Source organism: Amblyraja radiata, chromosome 17, assembly GCF_010909765.2.
Source record: "Amblyraja radiata isolate CabotCenter1 chromosome 17, sAmbRad1.1.pri, whole genome shotgun sequence".
In the NCBI taxonomy this organism is placed as follows: Eukaryota; Metazoa; Chordata; class Chondrichthyes; order Rajiformes; family Rajidae; genus Amblyraja; species Amblyraja radiata.
This window is the reverse complement of record NC_045972.1, coordinates 29,613,913-29,638,605: the sequence shown is the minus strand read 5'-3', so window position 1 is coordinate 29,638,605 and position 24,693 is coordinate 29,613,913. Positions and strand designations below refer to the sequence as shown.

General features: G+C 43.1%; 1 protein-coding gene across 1 annotated transcript in view; it reads left to right on the top strand.

Annotated features, from left to right (window-relative positions):
- LOC116982984 (hydrocephalus-inducing protein homolog) overlaps window positions 1-24,693 on the top strand; it is a 204,439-nt gene that overhangs the window by 153,847 nt on the left and 25,899 nt on the right. Inside the window, exons 45-51 of the mRNA XM_033036517.1 lie at window positions 358-523; window positions 2,367-2,514; window positions 11,488-11,695; window positions 14,047-14,268; window positions 15,230-15,399; window positions 20,978-21,176; window positions 23,361-23,519. Coding sequence (XP_032892408.1) covers window positions 358-523; window positions 2,367-2,514; window positions 11,488-11,695; window positions 14,047-14,268; window positions 15,230-15,399; window positions 20,978-21,176; window positions 23,361-23,519 — 1,272 coding nt within the window. The remainder of the gene's footprint in view (window positions 1-357; window positions 524-2,366; window positions 2,515-11,487; window positions 11,696-14,046; window positions 14,269-15,229; window positions 15,400-20,977; window positions 21,177-23,360; window positions 23,520-24,693) is intronic.

Here is a 24,693-nt window from a genome sequence, read left to right as displayed (position 1 = left end):
ATGGGAAGAAAGGTGGTTAGTATCAGCAATGACACCCTTGCCTCGATTTGGATCACTTTGTAAAACATTTTAGGCTTCTGAATTTGCCACTTTTATTCTAAAAGCTTGAAGAATATTTGTCTTTAAAGTGTTGTGGTTGTTCCTATTGGTATTGATTTCACTCATGATAGTATCGGAGCAAAATGCAAATTGCCTGATGAACTCAGCAGGCCAAGCAGCATCTGTGGGGACAGAGGGATTGTCGACATTTAAGATCGAGAGCCCACTTCAGGACTGAGAGTTTAAAGGGGAGAGAGGTGGTAGTATCAGCCCTGCTCCATCATTCTAAATCTTGATCTTACACTTGTTTCCCTCCAGGTCACATTTGAGTTCGTGCCTCAGCAACTGGGCATTACTGAATCATTCTGGAACTTCAAAGTTCCACAGTTCAAAATATCTGTGCCCTTCTTGTTGTGTGGAAAAACCACTGAGCCAGCAGTCTCACTTGACCGCCCCAATATCAACTATAAGTATGTATTATTAGGTAGGTGGCAATGTGTCTGTCTTGATGTTACAGCCTCTATAACGGTTACGTTACTGAAACTTGTTTTCAACCAGTGCGCCACGTCATCTGGATTGCTTGAACTGAGCTACTAACCTAGGATTGGAGAGATCCAGAAAATAGCTTTTCCAGATATGGGAAAGAGATTCAAGATCATGGGATTGTAGGAGCAAAAACAGTATATTACACCTAAATGGGAGTGAGGAAATCTGGGTGTCCCTCAGTGAGTTTAAGCTATTGTGCAGGATTCCCTCTATTGCTGTCATCTGACAGTGATTCTGGTAATCTAATCTAAGTAGCTATAGAATCATACATTATTTAAAGGGACTCTTTCGCCCACCAAGTTACAGCCAGCCACCCATTTATACAAATCCTCTTATGTTAATCCCATATTTTCATTCCCTCCACATTCTAATCAATCATCCCACCATTACATTGCATTAATCCCCCTAGATTCTGCTCCTCATACACAAACTAAGAACAATGTTCTGTGTCTTTCCAAAGCAAAGCATCTTGGGGAGACTCACATACTGTAGTCACAGGGAGAACATGCAAACTCCCCACAGAGAGCATCAGAGGTCAAGATGGAACCTGAGCCTCTGGAGCTGTGGAACAGTGGCTCTATCTGCTTCTTAAGCAGGGGTTGTTGCATGAGAAGGGGAAAGTAAAGGAAGTGGGCGAGCAAGAAAGCAGATTGCAACTAAAGAGGAATTTAATGAGAGGAAAAGACTACGAGGCAGACTAAAGAATAAGATGTATGGACCAAACACTGAACATTAACAGCAAAGTCACGCAAACTCCCTTCTTCTTTATGATAGGAAAATCTTGCATTGGGACCTAACGTCTGTCAATTCATTGAGTTATTAGTTGGAGAGGTGAGATGCTTCCTGTCACGAATCACGCTGGGCAAGTTAATGTGATGAGTTCCGTGGTTGTGGCTGCAATTGTATTTTGGACGCATGTGAGAATTGGGTGCCGGGTCATCACTGACTCAGGAGGAGGTGTGGAACCTCCACTATAGGAAGGAATGGGAATAGGAATACTTTAGTGTCATATGTGACTAGGCACAATGAAATTCTTTGCTTGTATACCCAAATGTATACAAAGAGCAGCCACCTACGGCGCTGACAAAGTTACAAAGCACGCCGGCTCCTCCTTTTGTTCTCCCCAACCCCACCCCAACCTCCCCCCATGCCAGGTCCGCCATTGTTCTTCCCCCCCACCCTCATGGTGGTCCTCCACACTCTCATCGACCGTGGCAAGGCTTCACCATCTCCGAGGCCCCATTGTCGCGAGGCTTCACCACTGACGTCACTTCACCGCCACCTTGGCCTCACCGCCAAGTGACAGCGAATAGGCATTTCTTCACAGTCTGCTCTTTCGAAGAATAACAGGTGTGAGTTGAAACACTTTGGTTTACTCTTTGAGGATGGGATTGGTGAGTTTTCCAATCTGCATTGAGTAATGTGGGCCACTCAAATTGTCATTGCTCAGCGCTTAGATGGACATCTATGATCTTTGTGCAGTGGCTGCAGGGCTATGAGGCAGTGGTATTCTTCAGCAGAGTGTGGCAGTACAGATTGTTTGTCTGTGCTCAGTAATGAATAATCGAAGAGCTTCCAGACAAGGTTCGTCCTTGTTTTTAGATGGTAGCTAGTTAATCAAAATATATTACATATGTCGCTGAAGGGAAACATTTTAGAAAACCGAAGCTGTCGCCCTTTGTGAAGCAGCAGCTTTAATTTCATGGCTCCCTGCCAGTTCATGAACAATGTCAACTAGTTTATGACTGGCAGTTCCCACTTTCTATTTATGTTACCCACAGGCAACAAAGCGCACGAGACTGCCTACATGGTCAACAATGAAGCAACTCCCTTTAGTTTCATTTTCAGAGAGAACACTGTGCACTCCAAGGGATACAGCTGCCTTCTTATTATTGAGCCAATGCAGGGAGTTGTTCCCTGTCACAGCAGGTAAGAAAAGAGCCATGATTAATGCTTATTATGCTACTAACCAGATCCCACAGCACCAAACATCGCATTGTTGAGCATTAGCCATCTGTGTCCTTTAGCATCTGGATTTATCTGAACCAGGTTGGTTTTTTGACCAAAAAAGAAATACTTACATAGAAACAAAACATGCTGGGAATTTCCAACAATCTGATTTAAAAAAACTGCTGACCTGATATATTAATTTATAAATCTCTGAGGGAGTAACAAATAGGGTGGTCAGAGGAGAACCAGTAAATATGGTGTATTTTGATTTCCAGGATGCATTCAAAAAGGTGTCATATAGAACTTTGGTACACAAGATAACAGTACATGGGGTTAATATATTGGCATAGGTAAGGAATTGGCTAATTAACAGATTTTTGTGATCAGTAATTTGTGAGATGTTACAGTAATCTTGTTGGACTCTCGATAATTCACAATTAATAATGATGACTTGGAAGAACCAAATGTGCAGTAACCAGATTGGCAGATGCTAATAGATAGGTTGGCTGGCAGGATGTGAGAACGACACACAGCTTGCAAAGCCTCAAATAAAAACAGTACACATTGGAAACATTCAGCAGGACAGATCTGCAGAGGAGTTTCTCACAGTTCCTATTCTATTTCAGATTTACAGAAACATCAGTTTTCTTTGAGAGGGTTATAGAGTAATACAACACATAACAGGCCCTTTGGCCCAACGTGCCCATGCCAACCAAGGTCCCCATTCAAGCTGGTTCCCTTTGCCCATTTGACCCATATCATTCAAAACCTTTCCCATCCATGTACCAGTCCAAATGTCTTTTGAATGTTATTGTACCTGCCTCTATCGCTTCCTCTGGCAGCTTGTTCTTTGACTAACAAAAAAAATAATGAAGTTTGATGGGCTCTACAGGATTTCATCCTGTTACTTAGGTTGATAATATGATTTTATTTTGGCCTTAGAATAATTATGTATCAATACATCATGATGGCATTTGACCTATTCTTCCCAGGGCTCCTTGACCACTTTTCCCCATATCATATCACCGATCTTCAGATTTCACTTGTTTTTAAAATGAACTTTACAATTTTTTGGTGTCTCTCCTTCATTTAGTGGTAATAGCTTTGTTACTGGCTCACAAAGTATCTACCTTTTACTGTGTTACCTTTCCTATCCTGTAATCGACGAGTACACTCTATTCAAAAACAAGACAAGATATTATAGGTACACAAAATTGCTGGGGAAACTCAGCGGGTGCAGCAGCATCTATGGAGCGAAGGAAATAGGCGACGTTTCGGGCCGAAACCCTTCTTCTGACTGATATTATAGAATGGCTTTGGTACATGAGGGGTTCAGAGAAGATTTATGAGAATGGTTCCTGGGGTGAGAGGATAGTCTGGAGAGGCCTGGATCATTCTCCATTGAAAAGAAAAGGCATAAATCCAGCATAATGATATTTTGCCATAAAAGGGTGAAGGATCTGGTGAGAGTGAATGAGGGAGGTTGTTCCTTTTGACGAAGAGATCGCAGGTATAAAATCAAGGGGAAGAAATTTAATACTGACGTGATGAATATCTATATTACACATTGTGTCTTTGGAAACTGGAGTGCACTGCCTCATGTAGGGAGTTAGGTTTCAAAGCGACCTTTTCAGGAGGAAAATTGATAAATATATAATGAGGGGAAATTTAGCAAGGCTGCGGAAAAAGGAGATAAGGAACTAATGAGTTGCTCTGTCCGAGGGCCAGTACAGACATCATCATAATCATAATAGACAAATAGGTACAGGAGTAGGACATTTGGCCCTTCGAGCCAGCACCGCCATTCACTGTGATCATGGCTGATCATCCACATTCAGCACCCCATTCCTGCCTTCTCACCATATCCCTTGACTCTGCTATCTTTAAGAGCTCTATGTAACTCTCTTGAAAGCATCCAGAGAATTGGCCTCCACTGCCTTCTGAGGCAAATAATTCCACAGATTCACAACTCTCTGGGTAAAAAAGCTTTTGCTCATCTCCGTTCTAAATGGCTGACCCCTTATTCTTAATCTGTGGCCCCTGGTTCTGGACTCCCCTAACATCGGGAACATGTTTCCTGCCTCTAGCGTGTCCAATCCCTTAATAATCTTATATGTCTCAATAAGATCGCCTCTCATCCTTCTAAATTCCAGAGTATACAATCCCAGCCGCTCCATTCTCTCAGCATATGACAGTCCCGTCATCCCTGGAATTAACTTTGTGAACCTACGCTGCACCCCCTCAATAGCAAGAATGTCCTTCCACAAATTTGGAGACCAAACTGCATACAGTACTCCAGGTGTAGGAGTCCTGTACAACTGCAGAAGGACATCCATCCTCAGTGCTGAGCGAGATTTAACTGATCTCACTATCCTCATATCATCGTATCTTCTCCTTGTCAAACTTGATGGAAAATATTCATTTTGTACCTCACCTACATTCTTTGACCCTAAGCATCAATTCCCTCCTTTATCCTTGAGCAGTCCTATCTTCTTCCTGGTTACCCTCTTGTTTTTAATATACATATCGAAAACCTTGATATTTTCTTTAATCCTATTTGACAACGACATTTCACGGACTCTTTTGGCTCTTCTAATTGCTCGCTTGAGTTCTTTCCTGATTACTTTATATTCCTTCAAAGACACCGTCTGATGTCAGCTTGGTGGCAAAAACAGGAAAGCAGACTATTATCTAAATGGTGGCCGACTAGGAAAATGGGAGATGCAGCGAGACCTGGGTGTCATGGTACACCAGTCATTGAAAGTAGGCATGCAGGTGCAGCAGGCAGTGAAGAAAGCGAATGGTATGTTAGCTTTCATAGCAAAAGGATTTGAGTATAGGAGCAGGGAGGTTCTACTGCAGTTGTACAGGGTCTTGGTGAGACCACACCTGGAGTATTGCGTACAGTTTTGGTCTCCAAATCTGAGGAAGGACATTATTGCAGAGAAGGTTCACCAGACTGATTCCTGGGATGTCAGGACTGTCTTATGAAGAAAGACTGGATAGACTTGGTTTATACTCTCTAGAATTTAGGAGATTGAGAGGGGATCTTATAGAAACGTATAAAATTCTTAAGGGGTTGGACAGGCTAGATGCAGGAAGATTGCTCCCGATGTTGGGGAAGTCCAGGACAAGGGGTCACAGCTTAAGGATAAGGGGGAAATCCTTTAAAACCGAGATGAGAAGAACTTTTTTCACACAGAGAGTGGTGAATCTCTGGAACTCTCTGCCACAGAGGGTAGTCGAGGCCAGTTCATTGGCTATATTTAAGAGGGAGTTAGATGTGGCCCTTGTGGCTAAGGGGATCAGAGGGTATGGAGAGAAGGCAGGTACGGGATACTGAGTTGGATGATCAGCCATGATCATATTGAATGGCGGTGCAGGCTCGAAGGGCCGAATGGCCTACTCCTGCACCTAATTTCTATGTTTCTATGTTTCTATGTTTACGAACTTTACATACGTTTCCTTTTCCTTTTGACCAAATTTACAACCTCTTTGGTCAACCAAGGTTCTCTTCCCTTGCCATCCTTATCCTTCCATCTTACTGGAACATGCCAATCCTGATCCACTAATGACTCTCGCATGTCAGATGTGCTTACCTAATAACAATTGTTCTCAATTCTCCGGAGCTGCTGTTATAGTGCTGTAATCTGCTGTAATCTGTGATTTAGTACTTTTCCCCAAAGTCCAGACAAGTCCATTCATCACGATCTTAATACTTATGGACTTGTGATCACTGTTCCCAAAATGCTCTTTCACTGAAACAGTAGTTGTCTTGGCCCAGACTCATATCCCGACACAAGGTCCAGTATGGTCCTTCCTTGAGTTGAACTATTCATACAGTGTTTCAGGAAACCCTCTTGGATACACCTAATAGTTTCTGCCCCATCCAAGCCTTTTGCACTGAGTATGTCCAAGTCATTATGGGGGAAGTTAAGATTACCCACTACACCAACCTTGTTGTTTTTGAATTTTCCGTAATCTGTCCACATATTTGTCCCTCTCTCTGTCACTACCTACTGGGAGGCCTATAATATGATCGCACTAGAGCAATTGTGTCTTTCTTATGTTTGAGCCCTAGTTATATTTCCTCAGTAGATGAATCCTCCAGTATGTCCTCTCTGACTACTGATTAGTTAAGGCCCTGTCCCACTTTCCCGAGTACTCACAAACTCTTCCGAGTTTTCCCCTTGATTCGAACTCGGGGAATGTTGGTAACGAGCTCGTAGGAGGCCATAGGAGTCCGTAGTTGTTTCGTAGCGGCTCGTAATGCCAGCCATAGGAACTCGGGGCATCGGGTAAATCATGTTTTCAACATGTTGAAAAATGTCCATGAGTTAAAAAAATAGCCCCGGGTACCTCCGAATGGCTATTACCGTAATTCTCCGAGTTTGAATCAAGGCGAAAGCTCGGGAAAGTTTGTGAGTAACTCAGGAAAGTGGGACAGGGCCTTTAAGCAACTCCTCCACCTCTTTTACCTCCCTCCCTGGCATATTTGAAATATTGCAACCTTGGAACATTGAGCTCCCTGTCTTGTCCCTCTGACAAATAGACTCCATAATGTCCACAATATCATTGTTCTATTGTCCATGTTGACAAAAAGAATAAAAATAAACATATTTTCTAAATTGTGAGCAATTGCAGAGCTCTGAAATGCAGAGGACCTTGTACATAAATGGCAAAAGGCAGGAATGCAGGCACAGGAATTGGAAAACTAAAGGGTTGTCATTGTATATTTTGAAGAGATTTGAATATAAATGTAGGGAAGCAATGGTTCAGTTAAATCTTCTTCTGAAACCTGGGATTGATGATGACTTGCAACCAATCAGGTTTTGTCAGTTCACTAGTGGCTAAAGAGGCCAATGTAGGAACTGCAGACTTCTTGCTGGACACACATGAGTTGCTTGATAAGGTGAGTGGATGGGTTGTTTGTGAGATGATCTTTTCCTTACAATAATCACAGGATGTTTCTGATACTTGTGATGAATAGACTTGAGGTTTTTAGTACACTCCAGAATTCTCCTTGTCCTCTCTGAATGGTCATGAGCTACAAATATTGCAATTCTCCAAGGAGGCATAGAGCTGCTGAAATTGGTGGTGAAGAATTTAATCATTGACACCTGCCTAAGCTGATAGGTGACTCCCAAGGTATAGGAAGTGCTCCACATTCTCCAATGTCTCGCCAAGAGCATTTATAGTTGGATGAAAGTAGGGTGCAATTGGAGGAGGTCCACAGAAGATCTTAGTCTTTTAGACGTTAATTATAAGGCCCCTCCTCACATGCTTCATTGAATGAGCTGATAATACATTGGTGCTTAACCTCCAATGACATGTAAACACAAGCCTCATCTGCTTACTGTTGCTCAACTACTGAGGCTCAAGTGAACTTGTTTCAGATGTGTAGTTACCCAGTATGTTGAACAGGCACTTTCCATTAATTCTACTTGCACGGGCAATTTGTTGAGGTGCAGCATTGTTGAATTATAAACGTTGCTCATCCTCTCTTCAAGCTTTCTTCTCCCACTTATCCCCCCTCACCCTGCCCTCCCCGCCCCCCCCCCCCCCTCCCCCCCCCCCCGCCATAGATTCAGTCTAAAGAAGGGTCTAAAATGACCCAAAAATGAACTTGTTTTGCTTAGTTTCACTGTTTAGCCATTTGTTATCACCTTCTCCACAGCCAACAATGAACATTGTGGGCTCCACTTTTCCTTGATCATCAGTGCTGCCTGTGATTTGTCCTTTTCAAACTTTTCATTTGTTCTTTGTATGTTTTTATATCTCTATTTTCCCCCTCCCCTGAATTTGTCTGTAGACAAAAAATGTCACCTATTCCTTTCCTCCAGAGATGCTGCCTGGCCTGTTGAGTTACTCCAGCAATTTGTGTCTATCTTCGGTGTTAACCAGCATCTGCAGTTCCTTAGTACACATGCTGCCTGACCTGCCGAGTTACTCCAGCACTTGGTGTCTGTTTTTCTAAACCAGCGTTTGCACTTCCTTGTTCCTACCTCATAAGGAAACATTGAATAGGCTCGACTTTATCTCTAGAAGAATGAGAGGAAACTTGTTGGAAAAAGACAGAATTCTGAGTAACTTTCAGATTGGATGTGAAGAAGATGTTTCTATTTGTTGAAAACATAGAAACAGGTTGGGAGGAGTCATTTTTTAAATATGTGAGGTGATTTAATTTCCTTTTGATGGTTGTGATGGAAATGGGTTTTAGGAACTAGGGGTACTCTAAGGTCCGTGAGGCTGAGGGGAAGGAAGGGGGGAGGGGAATTTTTAATGTGCGGTCATACCCATGTAAGAGTACAAGAATGCATAACTTGTTTATCGTGTATTTATAATATAGTTTATTGTGTATTATATGTCATAGATGCTTTCTTGCATCTCGCTCTCTCTCGCTCTCTCGCTCTCTCGCTCTCTCGCTCTCTCTCTCTCTCTCTCTCTCTCTCTCTCTCTCTTTCTCTCTGTTGACTGCATCCATCGTCTGCTTTGGTGAGGGAAGCAGGTCGGTGATTGATCAAAAGGCCCCTCGGAGACTGTGTCTGGCCGCAAAGTGACCAGCGCATTATGTGATTGGACACAATGCACTTGGAGACAGCGGCTGATTGGATGGGAGGAGCCCGATTTGTTGATTTTAAGGGAAGCTGGTCGGTGATTGTACGCGACCCCCTTAGAGACAGCGGTTGATTGTCCGCCAAATAATTGGGCACAAAAAATTGACAAATAGGAAAACAATAAAATCGGAATTCCGATTTAGATTGGAAGAATATCATGCCTGATCTGCAGCAAAGATACTGGTATTCACTTTGATCTGCAGTTCCTTCCAATTGAAGAAGAACCCTGACCTGAAATAACTCCTAATCCATTCCCTCCACAGATGTCGCCTAGCCCGCTGAGTTCCTCCAGCACTCTGTGTTTTTTATTTAACTCTTGAAATTGAAGTTAGACATAAAGCTGGAGTAACTCAGTAGGACAGGCAGCGACTCTGGAGAGAAGACCCTTCTTCAGACTGAACTGAACTCTCATCGGTGAGAGTACTTGTGATTGTCTGCAGAAGGGTCTCGACCCGAAACGCCACCCACTCCCCAGAGCCGCGGCCCATCCCGCTGAGCCACCCCAGCCCCCCCGTGTCCACCTTCAACTCCAGAGCCAAACAAAAAACACAGCATGCTGGAGGAACTCAGCGAGCCAGATGGCACTCGCGGAGGGAACAGACCAGGAGCTGCAATGGGCCAGGGTCCCCCCCCCCACCCCCCCCCCCCAAACAGGAAGGAACTGCAGATGCAGCCGTCCACGCAAAACGCCGAATGATTCCGGGAATGCCGAGGCGAGAGGGTGAGAGAGAGGGAGTGAGAGAGCGAGAGAGATCCAAAGGACAGATTCGGATCCCAACTATGCCTCGCGTTCGCTCGCCCTTGGATTAGGTAGCGCAGGATAAAGCTGCAAATTCACACACAGGATGGAAACTGGAAACTGAAAAGTAGGGGAACGGCGTCGCCCTGCGTTACCTCCCCATTTCCATCACTGGTTGTGAGTCTTTAGAACTCTCTTCAAAACAAGGGGGAAACAGTGCATTTGAATACTTGTAACACTGAGATAAATATGGTCTTGATAATCAAGGAGATGATAATTTACTGTGAGTGGATAAGAATGGATATTAAAGTTACAACCAGAATCCTACATGGGCAATTCCATAATGCTAGGAATGAATCCTGCTTCAATGCATGGTGATTAAACAGTGCACCCCCTACTGCAGTTGTGGTCCCACCAAACCTTGTGTTCAGTTGCAGTAAGAACTCCTTCCTCTGAAGTAAAATTAGGTTTCAATATACCAAGTACAGAAGCATAGAAACATAGAAAATTCGGCCCTTCGAGCCTGCACCGCCATTCAATATGATCATGGCTGATCATCCAACTCAGTATCCTGTACCTGCCTTCTCTCCGTACCCCCTGATCCCTTTAGCCACAAGGACCACATCTAACTCCCTCTTAAATATAGCCAATGAACTGGCCTCAACTACATTCTGTGGTAGAGAATTCCAGAGATTCACCACTCTCTGTGTAAAAAATGTTTTTTTCATCTCAGTCCTAAAAGATTTCCCCTTTATCCTTAAACTGTGACCCCTTGTTCTGGACTTCCCCAACATCGGGAACAATCTTCCTGCATCTAGCCTGTCTAACCCCTTCAGAATTTAGCACGTTTTTATAAGATCCCCCCTCAATCTTCTAAATTATAGCGAGTACAAGCAGAGTCTATCCAGTCTTTCTTCATATGAAAGCCCTGACATCCCAGGAATCAGTCTGGTGCACCTTCTCTGTACTCTCTCTATGGCAAGAATGTTCTTCCTCAGATTAGGAGACCGATTTTTGTTTATTGTTGTTTATTATTGTATGATTGTATGTATGACTGCAGGCACAACATTTCGTTCAGACCGTAAGGTCTGAATGACAATAAAGGTATTCAATTCAATTCAATTCAAAACTATACGCAATACTCCAGGTGTGGTCTCACCAAGACCCTGTGATCACCAAGACACCAAGAAGAATGTGATGACCTTATGGAGGCACACAAGGTTCAGAGAGAATGTGATAATATAGACTGAGAGGCAGAGAGGCTGTTTCTCCAGAGTCTAAAATAAGGGGTAGAGTTTCAGGATGATGGGTGGATTATTCAAGTGGGAGCCGGAGAAATCTGAGAGCAGTTGCTCTCTGGAATTCTACCCTTCAGCTCCTGGTGATCAGTGACCTGGCAGAATGTACTGCATAATCGCATCAGAGTGAACTATGTTTGTTCGGAAAATATCTGACATTTTACAGATGGCCTGTGTCCTAACTGTTAATTTATCCATAATCAGGCAGAATGAGGTGTACACGTTCTGTATTCTGACATGAAACTGTTATGTAGTCTGTGGCAAGCAGCCCACTCATGCCTGTGTGCTTCTCCCACAGAACACCTATTGTTTTTTCCTGCACTCCAACTATCAAGGGAGATGTGAGCTTCAATGTCATATGTGATGTCAAGACAAAGGTCGCCCCCTTGACATTAAATGTTAAGATGCATGTTTACCGCATGAATATTACAGTCAAGTGTGAAGCCAGTGATGGTATTGTGACTGAACTCAGTCAACAGAACATCAATGAAATCTCCTTCGGAGAGGTTAGTACTGAATGATTACTATATAATGAATAATGGTGCATTATTCGACCACCCCGGGCCGCGGTGTTTGAGCCGGCCCGTTGCGGGGTTCGGTGAGCCGCGGGATTGTTTGTACCATCGCCCGATGGGGAATTGCCTCAGCGCAGAGGGAGAAGAGGAAGGAAGAGACTGCAGCCCTATGATTTTTGCCTCCACCACAGTGAGGTGCTTGGATGACTCACTGTGGTGGTGTTAATTTGTGTTTATTGTTGTTATTATTGTATGATGTATGTATGACTGCAGGCACGAAATTTCGTTCAGACCGTAAGGTCTGAATGACAAAAAGGCATTCAATTCAATTCAATCAATTCAATCAATTCAATTCAATCAACCCCTTCAACACCAAATAATCAGAAACCCACAACGAGATGCCACATGGAAAGAGGCCATTCATATTTCACATGAAAGCTGTGGCAGATATCATCCATAGCTTCACAAAGAAGTGATATTTACCTTTAAAAATCTCTCAGATCTATTGATAATGCAATAATTAGTCCTTCATACCCGAAGTAACGATTCGCACATTTGAGCGTGTGCCCACACGTGTGTGTATTTAAGTCAGTGGAGAGGGCAATTATTTCTTTACATTTCTGAGTCATCCACCACGCCAGTGATATTAACCTTATTCCAAAGCAAAATTGTTTTTATAGAAATGAATGATGTGAATTTAATGGTTGCTGGAGATGGTGTGGAATATCTGTGCAGGAATGTTAGATGTTCAAAACTATGTGAATGATCTGGGCGTTAATTGCCGAGAATGCAGTGAGTTAAGGGCCTGTCCTACCGGCATGCGATTGCATGCGTCCAGCGTGACCAGACGTGGTGGCTTGAGCCGTACGGCCTCGCGTGGTGGTCCCACTTCCAACCGCGGAGCCGTCTGGAGTTGTGCGGGGCTGGTCCCGACATCATACTCACCAATAAGCTGGTCAGGAGGCGGGCCGACTGAATTTGGGTGACGCACGGCGTCGGGCGGTTACGTCATCACGCAACGGCACGCCGGGCGGTGACGTCATTGCGCAACGCCACGCACTGGGTGTACGCCGTCAAGATGCTGCGTACGGCGTCGAGACGGTGCATGCGGCGTCGAGACGGTGCGTACGCCCGTCGAGGCAGTGTGTACGGCCTCAATGCGGCTGCGGGCCTACAGGCCGTTGCCGCGCGGAATATTTAGATAGTGTCAGTTTTTCGGAGCCCCGCGCAATGTCGGGACCAGCCCCACACAACTCCATACGGCTCCGGCGATCGAAGTGGGACCGGCCCCGCGAGGCCGTATGGCCCAAGTGACCACGTTAGGTCGCGCTCACCGCATGCAGTCGCATGCTGGTGGGACAGGCCCTTTAGTTGCAGAGTATGCCCTTGGGGATTGCTCTTGTACTGATGAGACTTTGCTCTTCAGCTTGCTACATCTCACCACTGGAAAATTCATGACCTCTGCAACGACCGGTTATTGTATTGTGGTAAAATCCATTGTGTATTTCTTTAACATATTATTAACATGCACATCATAACCTCGTAAATGACTGAGTTAAACTATAGCACAGAGTTTCAAAAACAACTGGTTAATATGTCAGTGAAATTTACATTTCATCACCCGGTTTCTACAAAATTTCATCTTCAGCTGTAATGATGTATCCATATCTTCCTAAAAACTAACAGAATACTCAAAATTATTCCACAGGCACAGAGGGAAACTTTAGGGGAAACCCTAAACCTTCAAACCTATTTATCTTCTCACTGGGTGTTGATTGATATGTATTTTAGTTGCAGTTATCAAACTTTCAACAGGTGAGGGGGTTCCATATTTTCACTATTTTTTTTTACATTACCTTTTGAGAAAATAATCAGAGAGCCACACAGTGATGCAGCATGGAGACAAGCCCTTTGGCCCATCATGTCTGTGCCATCCATCAACACCCATATATACTGATTTGATATGAATCCCATTTTCTATTCTCCCCACATTCGCATCAATTTTACAAAATCTACCACTCACTTACACACTAGTAGCAATTTGCAGTGGCCTCTTAACCAATGCACATGTCTTTGAGATGTGGGAGGAAACTAGAGCACCTCGGAAAACTCATGCAGTCACAGAAAGAACGTACAAACTCCACAAAAACAGCAACTAAGGTTGGTTGAAGCTGGGTCTTTTGCGCCGTGGGGCAGAGACTCTACTACCTGAGCTATTCTTCTACCTGATGATCTTTATCTTTTAAGTAAACTGCTATACGTTTGATGAGATGAAAGATGGATTATTAAACCGACATGTTGAAGAGTCTGTGATCTCTGTACTGTTGTCAATTTATTTGCAGGTGGAACTGAATGACCAGATTTCCTATTATTTTGTCATTGAAAATAATGGGACATTTAACTTTGACATTGAATGGGAGCTTACTGGTCCTCCGAGATCTTTGAGCTGTCTGAAACTAACATGCAAGGAGAACAGAATTGAAGCAGGAAACAATGCCTCAGCAAAGATCGAGTTCCACCCTGATCACAAGTTGGTGCTAAAGGATGTGAAACTAACACTGAAGGTAGTTAAGAAAAGACCCACATGCACGACCACAGATTGCTGAATCAGAACTGTGTGCTGAAGTTACAAGACATTTCCAGATGCTAGTTTACAAAAACACACTCAAAGTGCTGGAGTAACTCAGTAGGTCAGCCATCATCTCTGGAGAACATGGATAGGTGACATTTCGGTTCAGGATTCTTCTTCAGGCTGGAATCTGAAGGAGTCCCAACCAGAAATATCATCCATCCATGTTATCCAGAGATGCTGCCTGACCTGCTGAGTTAATTAAGCACTTGTGTATTTTATTATACTGAAGTCTGTCAGTAAGAGAAGGCAACCTGCAACAGCCTCTGAAATAAATGTGGATGGATCAATTTTCTAATTGGCTCGCAGTTGTAAATTTACCTTAAACCATTGTTCTAATTCCATGGATTTGATTGTCTTCACAAATAAAGATTTCCATTTTGATTTATTTTTGGAGGAAGATATCCAGTGGTAAACAGGTACAATGCCAAACTACTTAATTACGGCTATGTGAAACTCACTGTCAACAAGCAGTGAGATTCAGAAATGTATGAACAAGAAATAGGATATGAATATTCCCCTATGTACCAACTTCCTATTTTTATTATTTTGCCATATTGCAGATGGTTATTTAGCATGCATTCTTCATTTAGAACAGAACATTAAACATCATAGGAACTGATAATTTATTATTGTTGTTGTATTTATTGTGTCTGTAAAACTGCAGCAAATCAGAAATTCATGTGTTGCGGTGCGTATGACAAAAAAACACTCTTTAAATCTGAAATCTTGAACCTTAAGATTTTGTTGGAAGTGGGTGCTTCTCAATGATAACCACATCTGCTGGGTATCAGTGTGACAGTTCTGTTGCAAGTAGCCCATAAATTGATCAACCAATCTACTACACATCCAGAGTGTTACAATTTTAATGTTGTGAACCTTCCTCTTGTCTGCAGATACATAAAGGACCTGTTTTTGTCTGTGCCCTGACTGGGTATACAGTAATTCCAAGCATTCACTTGTCCTTTACAACCTATGATTTTGGGCCATGTTTCATCTATAATGCTGGCATGACACCTAGCAAAAAGGCCCTGATCATCACCAATAAACAGGACCAACAAGTCAGGTAAGAAAGTAATCCTTATTAATTTATCACTACTGAAGTTTACAATATTTATTTCTGAGGGTAACAATCCCGATCGATTTCCTAGAAGAATTTGAGTCATAGAGTTGTACTGCCCAGAAATGGGCCCTTCCATGATGACCTTTTTACCGATTACACTAATCCCATTTTCCCACATTAGGACCATATCCCTTGCCTATTTAAGTCTGTGTCTAATTGCCTCATTAACATAGTGATTACATGTGATTGCAGAAATTAACCACTTTCCATATAAATGATCTTTAATTTAGTTTAGTTACAGCGTGGAAACAGGCCCTTCGGCCCACCGAGTCCACGTCGACCAGCGATCCCCGCACACTAACACTATCCTATACACGCAAGGGACAATTTACAATTCTAGGATCAAACCCAGGTCTCTGGCGCTGCAAGGTAGTGACTCTACTGTTGCGCCACTGTGCCACCCCTACTTCACACCGATCTACTTCACAGATCCACTTCACAACCTCTTCCAAACATATGCCCTCTTGGTTTTGATATCCCGATCATGGGAAATTTATTTGACAGATTCCCCTACCTATGCCTCTCATAATCTTACATGCTACTATCAAGTCACCACTCAGCCTCCTTGGCTTCAAGAAAAACAAGGCCAGCCTATTTCTGAAGAAGGATCTCGACCTTTCTTTCCAGAGATACTGTCAGTCCCGCTGAGTTACTCCAGGTTTTTGTGTCTATCTTCGGTTTAAAGCAGCATCTGCAGTGCCAGGCTATTTAATCTCTCCTACATACTAAAGTCCACCAATGTGGCAACATCCTGATAAATCTCCTCTGCACTCTCTCAGCGTAACTGCAACCATCTATTCTTCGTGTATCTCCAAAACTTGGTTGGCTCCACATGATTTTCCTGCCTCCTGGGGCAATTTAATGTGGTCAACTAAGCTTCCTACCCACACATCTTTGGGCTGTGTGAGGAAACCGTAGTATGGAGGGGAATCCCATGAGGTGACAGGGGGAACATAGACAGTCCTGGAGATGAGCATCAAACCAGGGTCACTGGAGTGTGAGGCAGCTGTGCTAACCGTTTCATTACTACAGACAATTGTTCGAGTGCGAGATACCTTTTCAGAAAGAGTAATTGAGGCATTTTTTTCAGAGAAAATGAGTGAGGTGTTTGAAGCAAAATAAGAACAAGAGCTAAATGGAGAGAAAGATTGATTCTAGATTGCTTTTGCAGTGAGCTGCCTTTGACACTGTGGACTGAATATTCTTCTAGGTTTTATAGGTGAAACAAGCCATTCATAGGTTTCAAAGTTGTGTGAGATGACTGTCCATCAAAGGAAAACATGGATGAAGGCTGTGACAGCAACATTGTGCCATTATGATCTGATTTAGCTTTGTCAGCTTGGTGACATTAAAGCCAGCTGAAGTTTAGAGAATGTCAGCCATGCTATCACGCTCAGATGTCAGTTTTTGAAGCTGGGTCTAATTGGAAGAGTAACTGAACAAGCATTTGATTTATTAATCAGTGAGGCTGGGACTTGGGTAAAAGAAGAATCCAGGCTGGTGGAAGGTCTTTCCTCTCTGATTGACTGCAAGATTCTAAAATGGGTGGTTAAATGTTGGTTGCTAAGGGTATGAAGTCATGGGTTCGCAGCATAAAACTCCCTGAAGTATCATCAACATTGGTTTAATTGTTCGTATGGTACATAGACTAACGCTATCTTATAAGAAGATTTTGACTGCACAAGGCCTGACATGTATTAAGCAGCCAGGAAGACCTTATTTTAATTTAAATGGACCCTGAGGTCATGATGTAATCTTCAACTAAAATCCAAACCCATTCCTTTCTACAATCGTGCAAACACTTCTTGTTCTTCACTCTACATCTTCCTGTGTTTAATGCAGGATCGGTGCTCAAGTATGAAGCATTTCCGAACTTTAAAAAAGTGCTCCTTTTTAATGCAGCAAAGTCTCCCAAAGCAGATAAAGCTGGCAGATTTTTAATTTTTAATTAGTACTCATTAGAAAGATGAAAAGAAGACGACTGACTTTGTCTTTGAATGATAAGTACTGCATGTGACATTGCTGCATTTTAATTCCTCATCCCAATTTGCACACTCTGTTTTTGCTTTCCCATTCTGATTCTTTGCATGTTCTTGTCACATTCATGATCTTATCACTGGCAACTTTCCTGCACATTTTTAATTACATTTTTAAACAATTCTTTCTATCAGTAAAACTAAACTCATAATAGTCACAATCAATGCACAATTCTGAGTGGCCACATGGTGGTGCTGCAGCTTTCTTACTGCCTTGTTCTCAAATATTAATTAGTCAAAGAGTCATAAAGTTACACAGCACGGAAACAGCCCAACTTCGCCATGCCGACTTAGATGCTCCATCTACACTTGTCCTACCTGCCTGCATTTAGCCCATATTCCTCAAAATCTTTCCTATCAATGCGCATCTACAAATGCCTTTTAAATATTGTTATAGCATATGCCTCAACTACCTCCTTTGACAGCTCGATCCATATACATAACACCCTCTGTGGAGAAAGATGCCCCTCAATTTCCTATTTAATCTTTCCCCTCGCACCTTAAACCTATGTCCCCTGGTTCTTGATTCCCCTACTCGTGGTAGAAGACTATGCATTTACCCTATCTATTCCCATCATGATCTTATACACCTCTAGAAGATCACACCTTATCCTGATACATTCCACGGAATAAAGTTGTAGCCTGCCCAACCTCTGCCTATAGTGTAGACCCTTAAGTCCTGTTAACATCCTCGTAAATCTCTGCACTCTTTCCATCTTAACATCATCCTTCCAATAGCAGGGTGACCAAAACACCATACTCCAAATGCTACCTCACTGCATCTTGCAGCAATGTAACAAAATATCACAGCTTCTGTGCCCTGAATGATGAAGACCAATGTACCAAATGCCTTCTTGACCAATCTAGCTACCTGTGACGCCACTTTCAAGGAACTATGTACTTGTACTCCTACATCCCTCTGCTCTACAACACTCCATATGGCCCTGTCATTCACTGTGAAGGTCCTACACTGGTTCGACTTCCTAAAATGCACCACCTCGCATTTATCTGCATTAAACTCCATTAACTATTCCACTGCTTACTTATCCAACTGATCAAGATACTGCTGTAATTTTTGATAACCAACTTCAGTATTCACAATATCACCCACGTTAGAATCCTCTGCCAAATTACTAATCATGTCTTCTCCATTCTTATTAAAATCGTTGAGATATGATTGATGAAATAAAAGGTGAAGGTATCTACGGAAAGGAAGATCTACTCTGGCTTTCTGCAAGCAAACAAGAAGACATCATAATGGTTAGAAAATCACAGGTCAAGAGTAGTAAACCATGGAGAGGAGCATCAGAATAGTACTTTATCCTAAGGCCTTATAGTTTTTTTTTTACCATATTGCTCAGTGGCCCGAAAGAGTCGAGCTGCTGTGTTTACTGATGCAAAAAAAGAATTTCACTGTACATCATAATAATAAAAAAAACATTGACTCTGACTCTTTTAACCATAATACCGTATGCAATCTTGCCTCAAAGGAGATTGCGCTCTGATGTCCAAATCCATGGATAGGCTCATAAATAGACAGCACGGAAATGGTCCTTTGTGTGCTGACCATCAATCACCCATTTACACTCATTCCTATTTTAATCTCTCCACATTCCTATCAATTACCCCCATATTCTACCACTCATCCACACACCAAGGAAATTTACAATGGCCTATTAATCTACTGACTGGCACATCTTTGGGATGCGGAAAATAACTGAGGCTCCAGGAGATAATTCACATGGCCACAAGGAGATCACGCAAAATCCACACAGACAGCACTAAAGTTTGGATTGAACCAGGACTCTGGAGCTAGTGTGTAGGAAGGAACTGCAGATGCTGGTTTAAACCGAAGATAGACTCAAAAAGCTGGAGTAACTCAACGGGACTAGCAGCATATCTGGAGCGAAGGAATGGGTGACGTTTCGGATTGAGACTCTACTTCAGATCTACCAACTGTGCCAGTGTGCTGTCTTGGTGGCTAACATTATAGGGCTGCACTGTCAGAGGTGCTGTCTTTTGGATTAGATGTCAAACCAAAGCCTCAATTGCTCTGTCAGTTCTTTATTTCAAATAAGTGCAGATGAATTCTTCCTCTGTGTCTGGACCAATAATTATCTGTCAGTCATTATCAAAGTACTGTGTCTGAGCTCACTTGACAATGTATTTCCCCTGTTACTGTAGTGTTTATATTTCAAATCTGTTTCTTTTGTTGTGAGAAGCTTCTGGTACCTTTGATTTTGAACAAGGCAGTAAGAATACAATTCTGTTATGTTTTGGACAGAGGAGAACTCCCTATACTGTACTTATGTAGCTAAAACACAAGGACTAAGGGGTAGGTGCAGTAACAAAAATATATTTATTGGTATTGAAAAGATATATATATTTTTTAATCCGGCAGGAAAAATAACTGTTATTCTGTGTGTAAAACTCTCTAGCCACAAACCCCTTTTCCTCATTAGATATGTTTAAGAAAGAACTGCAGAAAAATCAAAGGTAGACAAAAGAGCTGGAGAAACTCAGCGGGTGAGACAGCATCTATGGAGCGAAGGAATAGGCGACGTTTCGGGTCGAGACCTTTCTTCAGACTAATGTCGGGGTGGGGGGGGGGGGGGGGAGAAGGCGGGAAAAAGAAAGGAAGAGGTGGAGACAGTAGGCTGTGGGAGAACTGGGAAGGGGAGGGGAAGGAGGGAGAAAGCAAGGAATACCTGAAATTGGAGGTCTATGTTCATACCTCTGGGGTGTAAACTACCAAAGCGAAATATGAGGTGCTGTTCCTCCGCTCAGTTCGCAATAACCAACCTGGTCTCCCGGTGGTTCAGCACTTCAATTCCCCATCCCATTCTGTATCTGACCTTTCTGTCCTGGGCCTCCTCCATGGTCAGAGTGAGTCCCACCGCAAATTGGAGAAACAGCACCTCATATTTCACTTGGATAGTTAACACCCCAGTGCCATGAACATTGACTTCTCCAATTTCAGGTAGTCCTTGCTTTTTCCCCTCCTTCCCTCCCCGCCCCTTCCCAGCTCTCCCACAGCCTACTGTCTCCGCCTCTTCCTTTTTTTTCCCCGCCCCCCCGACATCAGTCTGAAGAAGGGTCTCGACCCGAAACGTCGCCTGTTTCTTCGCTCCATAGATGCTGCCTCACCCGCTGAGTTTCTCCAGCATTTTGGTCTACCTCCCACATTACACACTTGTCTTTATATCGCGAATTTCTATAACATGAAGTTTCTTCAGAATGCAACAATCACTTTACATCAGAACAACCTGTAGTCCAAACCTCGATAGAAATGCAGATTGGTGTGGCGCAGTCGAGAGTACCGAATGTTTCCCAGGCCTCTGCACTCTCTTAATTATTCTGCGAAGGTCCTCATAGAAATTAGACAGGATTTCCTGTAACAGTATTGCCTGAAATGTGCTTGCACCTTGTTTGTCCACCTCTGAATGCAGCATGTATCACCCTTCTTTTTTTTTTCCTATGATAAGCCTGGAATGCTTGTTCCCGAAGAATTCCTACCTGGATGTAAACTTCCAGACCTGCACCCTGGCACCAAAGAAAAACGTGGAAGCTGTTATTGCCTTCTACCCGAGGGAAGCAATCAAATATCAGGAAGAGATCACCTTTGTGATAAATGGACTTATCTACCAGAGTGTTAAGATTCTTGGCCAAGGAACGGAGATGAAGGTATTGTCCTTTACATGTCATTAGGTGGGGTTTTCCTGGGGGTAGTCTCAGTTTTTGAATGTTTTCTATCCAGGCTGTCAGTCTTCAGGTTTAACCTCAAAAGCAAAGTACTAGGTGAACCCAGCAGGTCAGGCAGCATCTGTGGAAAGAATGGGCAGACAATGTTTCAGTCCATGACCCTTCTTCAGACTCAGACCTTCTTTGATCCAAAGAAGGGTTCCGGCCCAAAGTCGCCTTCCACAGATGCTGCCCGACCCTTCGAATTCCTCCATCGCTTTGTGCTGAAGATTCCAGCAACTGCAATCTCTTGTGTCGTCACGGTCAACCTTTATGTTTTGCATAAATTCCACAAAATTCCCAAAGCATGCCCTTTCTTAAAAAAAAAGGAATGGATGCAGCTAGGTTTACTGACTGTATACCGAGCAAAATGTTGAAAAATGTTCAACCATCACCTGGACTTTTATGATATTCTCATGCCAGTCATGGCACAGTATACAAAGGTTTTACACAGTCAAAGAGCATTGAAGATACGGCTTGCAATTTCACAAATCATACGATGCCAGTAGCAAATCAACTTGCCTTGCAGGAATCGGGATACGATCATGTCTGTGAAAGACTGGCAAGATTTGATGCATGTTGCTTCTGATGAGATTGATACAATGACCTCATTTCCCAGGAGTTTCTCTGACCACTCACCATTGAGAACAAATTAACAAGATATAATTGTATTTCACTGCAATGCACCCAGGCAGCAAAAGAGGCAAAAAATAATTCTGTATAGATCTCAAACATTCAAATATGTTGAGATTGATGCCTTGTCAGATATGGGCAGTTTACCTGCACTACTGAGATTCCAGAGAGGCCAGTAACATAACGACCAGAATCAGCTTTACTCATGCTGTTTGAGAGTTATTATTGGCCATATAACATAGAACAGTGTAGCGCAGGAATGGGCCCTTCAGCCAATGTTTGTACCGAATATAATACCTTCCTGAATGTTCTCATCTGCCTGCACATGGTCAATATCCCTCTATTCTCTGCTTTTCCATGTGCCTATCCAAAACCTCTGATACGCCACTATCATATCTGCCTCCACCCCCACCACTGTCAATGCATTCCAGGCCCCCACCACTCTCTGTGTAAAAAAACTTGCCCCGCACATCTCGTTCAACCTTTCCTCTCACCTCATGGCCATGCCCTCCAGCATTGGGTATTTCCAACCTGGGAAAAAAAGATTCTGACTGTCTACTGCATCTTTGCCACACATAATTTTATATACTTCTATTGTCTTCCCTCAACCTCTGATGTATCAGATGAAACCATCCTAGTCTATCCAACCGTTGCCTGTAGTTGAAACTCTCTAATCCAAGCAGCTTTCTGGTAGACCTCCTCTGCACCACCTCTAAAGCTACAACGTCTGTTCTGTAATGGGGCAACCAGAACTGCACAAAATACTCCAAATGCAGATAACCAAAATCCTATAGAGCTGCACCATGACTTTTTGACTTTTATATTCAATGCTCCTAGCAATGAAGGCAAGCATATTATATGCTTTCTTTACCATCTTGGTACTTGTGCTGCAAACTTCAGTGAGCTATGAACTTGGATTCCAAGATCCCTCTGCACATCAATGCAGTTAAGGGTCTTGCCATTGACTGTCTCCTTACATTCAACCTCCCAAAGTGCACCACCTCACACTTGCTCAGGTTAAGCTCCATCTGCCATTTCTCCAGCCATTTCTGCAGCTGGTCTATTTCCCGCTGTATCTTCTGAAAGTTTTCTCACTCACCGTAACTCCTCCAATTTTGGTGTCACCAGCAAACTTACTCACCAACCCATCTACATTTACGTCCATATAACAAACAGCAGAGGTCCCAACACAGATCCCTGCAAAACTCCACTGGTCACAGACCTCCAGCCAGAATATCGACCTTCCACCACAATCCTCTGTCTTCTATAAATAAACAGTTCTAAATCCATACAACCAAGTAATTGTGAATTCCATTCATCTTAATCTGCCTACCATGAGGTAAAGTATCAATTGTAAGGCCAGAAATGTGCACACGAGTTCCCCAATGACTCTGAGTCCCTGATTCACTTTGCCTCATTAAGTCTTCAATCATTGGAATAATTTCAATTGTTAGTTACAGTGACACATTGCATTTCTTCTTTCATCTCTTCCAGGTTGAAGTTGTCAATCCCAAGAACAAGGTTGTTTACTTCCCAGCTCTTAAGGTCGGACAGACTGCGAGGAAAGTGGTGCCGATAGTCAACAGGAGTCTGGCGCCTGTGAATTTTGTTCTTGCTATGACTCCGCACCAACAACTTCTTCAAAACACTGAGGTACGAATGAATATATGTGCCTCCTTCTCTTACAACAAAATGCACCTTCTGGAATCTCTTAACATTAGAAACAAATGCCAGTGGATTTCAATGCTCTGCACCAAAATTGAGCAGTTACCAAGCAACAGATTTCCTCTGATCATGTTGGGGGCACTAAAAACATTGGGATATTTCCTCTAATCTGTAACTGTTGGTGATACTGTAACAGTGGGAGATCTCCCTGTGTCATGTCTTGCTGTTGACACTGTAACAGTGGTGGATCACTCCTGTTCACTGCCCGTTGATGACACTGTAACAGTTGGGGATTTCCAGACATTATTACCAAGTGTTGACGCTATAACAGTTTTGGTCTCCCCATGTCACTGCCTGTATGTCTCACTGTAACAGCGAGAGAACTCCTCTGGTCAGTCCACGTGAATAGGATTGTGAATTGGGAAAATATTCATTGAAAGTGCAAGCTTCTAAGCTGTCCTTAGATTGTCTGAGTTCTCCTCGCAGTACTTCCTCGTTTTGCACCAATTAGATTGTGAGGCTGTGGGCATAGGTGGATAGCCAGGAACCCGGAGTTGTCATCTGCAGGATATGGCAATGTTTCTACAGTACCATCCCAACAGCAGAAACCTTGCTGAAGATGCTGTGGTCTGCTGTGCATACTTGTTTTGGTGACAGTAAAGGGCCTGTCCCACTATGGCGACCTTATTGGCGAGTTTAGGAGAGTCTGCGCTTGCCACAAGCTCGCAGCACGGTCGACATATGGTCGTAGGTGGTCTCTGGCGAGTCTCCTTCATGGTCAAGAGGAGTTCTCACATAGTGGTTACATGTTGAAACATTTTCTGCAAGCAAAAATTGGTCGGCATGGAGAAAATCGATAGTTTTTAAGTCGTAGTGCAGTGGTAGTGGGGTTGCTATGTCGTTGTAGGTAGTCGAGGTTGCTGTAGGTAATCTCCTTTGCTGACCAGGCATTTTATTTGGCTCATTGGGGAAAAATTCAGAACCAAGGAAAACTGACCAGTAATGTTAAATGCCTGATAAACTTCACAGCTGTGTATTTCTGGCTTTCATTAAAAGTTGCCTGGCTTGTTAAAAGTGTCTCCACTCCAACTCCCCCTTCTCTCCCCTTCCCGCTCTTTGAAAGGACTTACCGTACACTGTGCTAGCCGTCTTTAACCTTCCT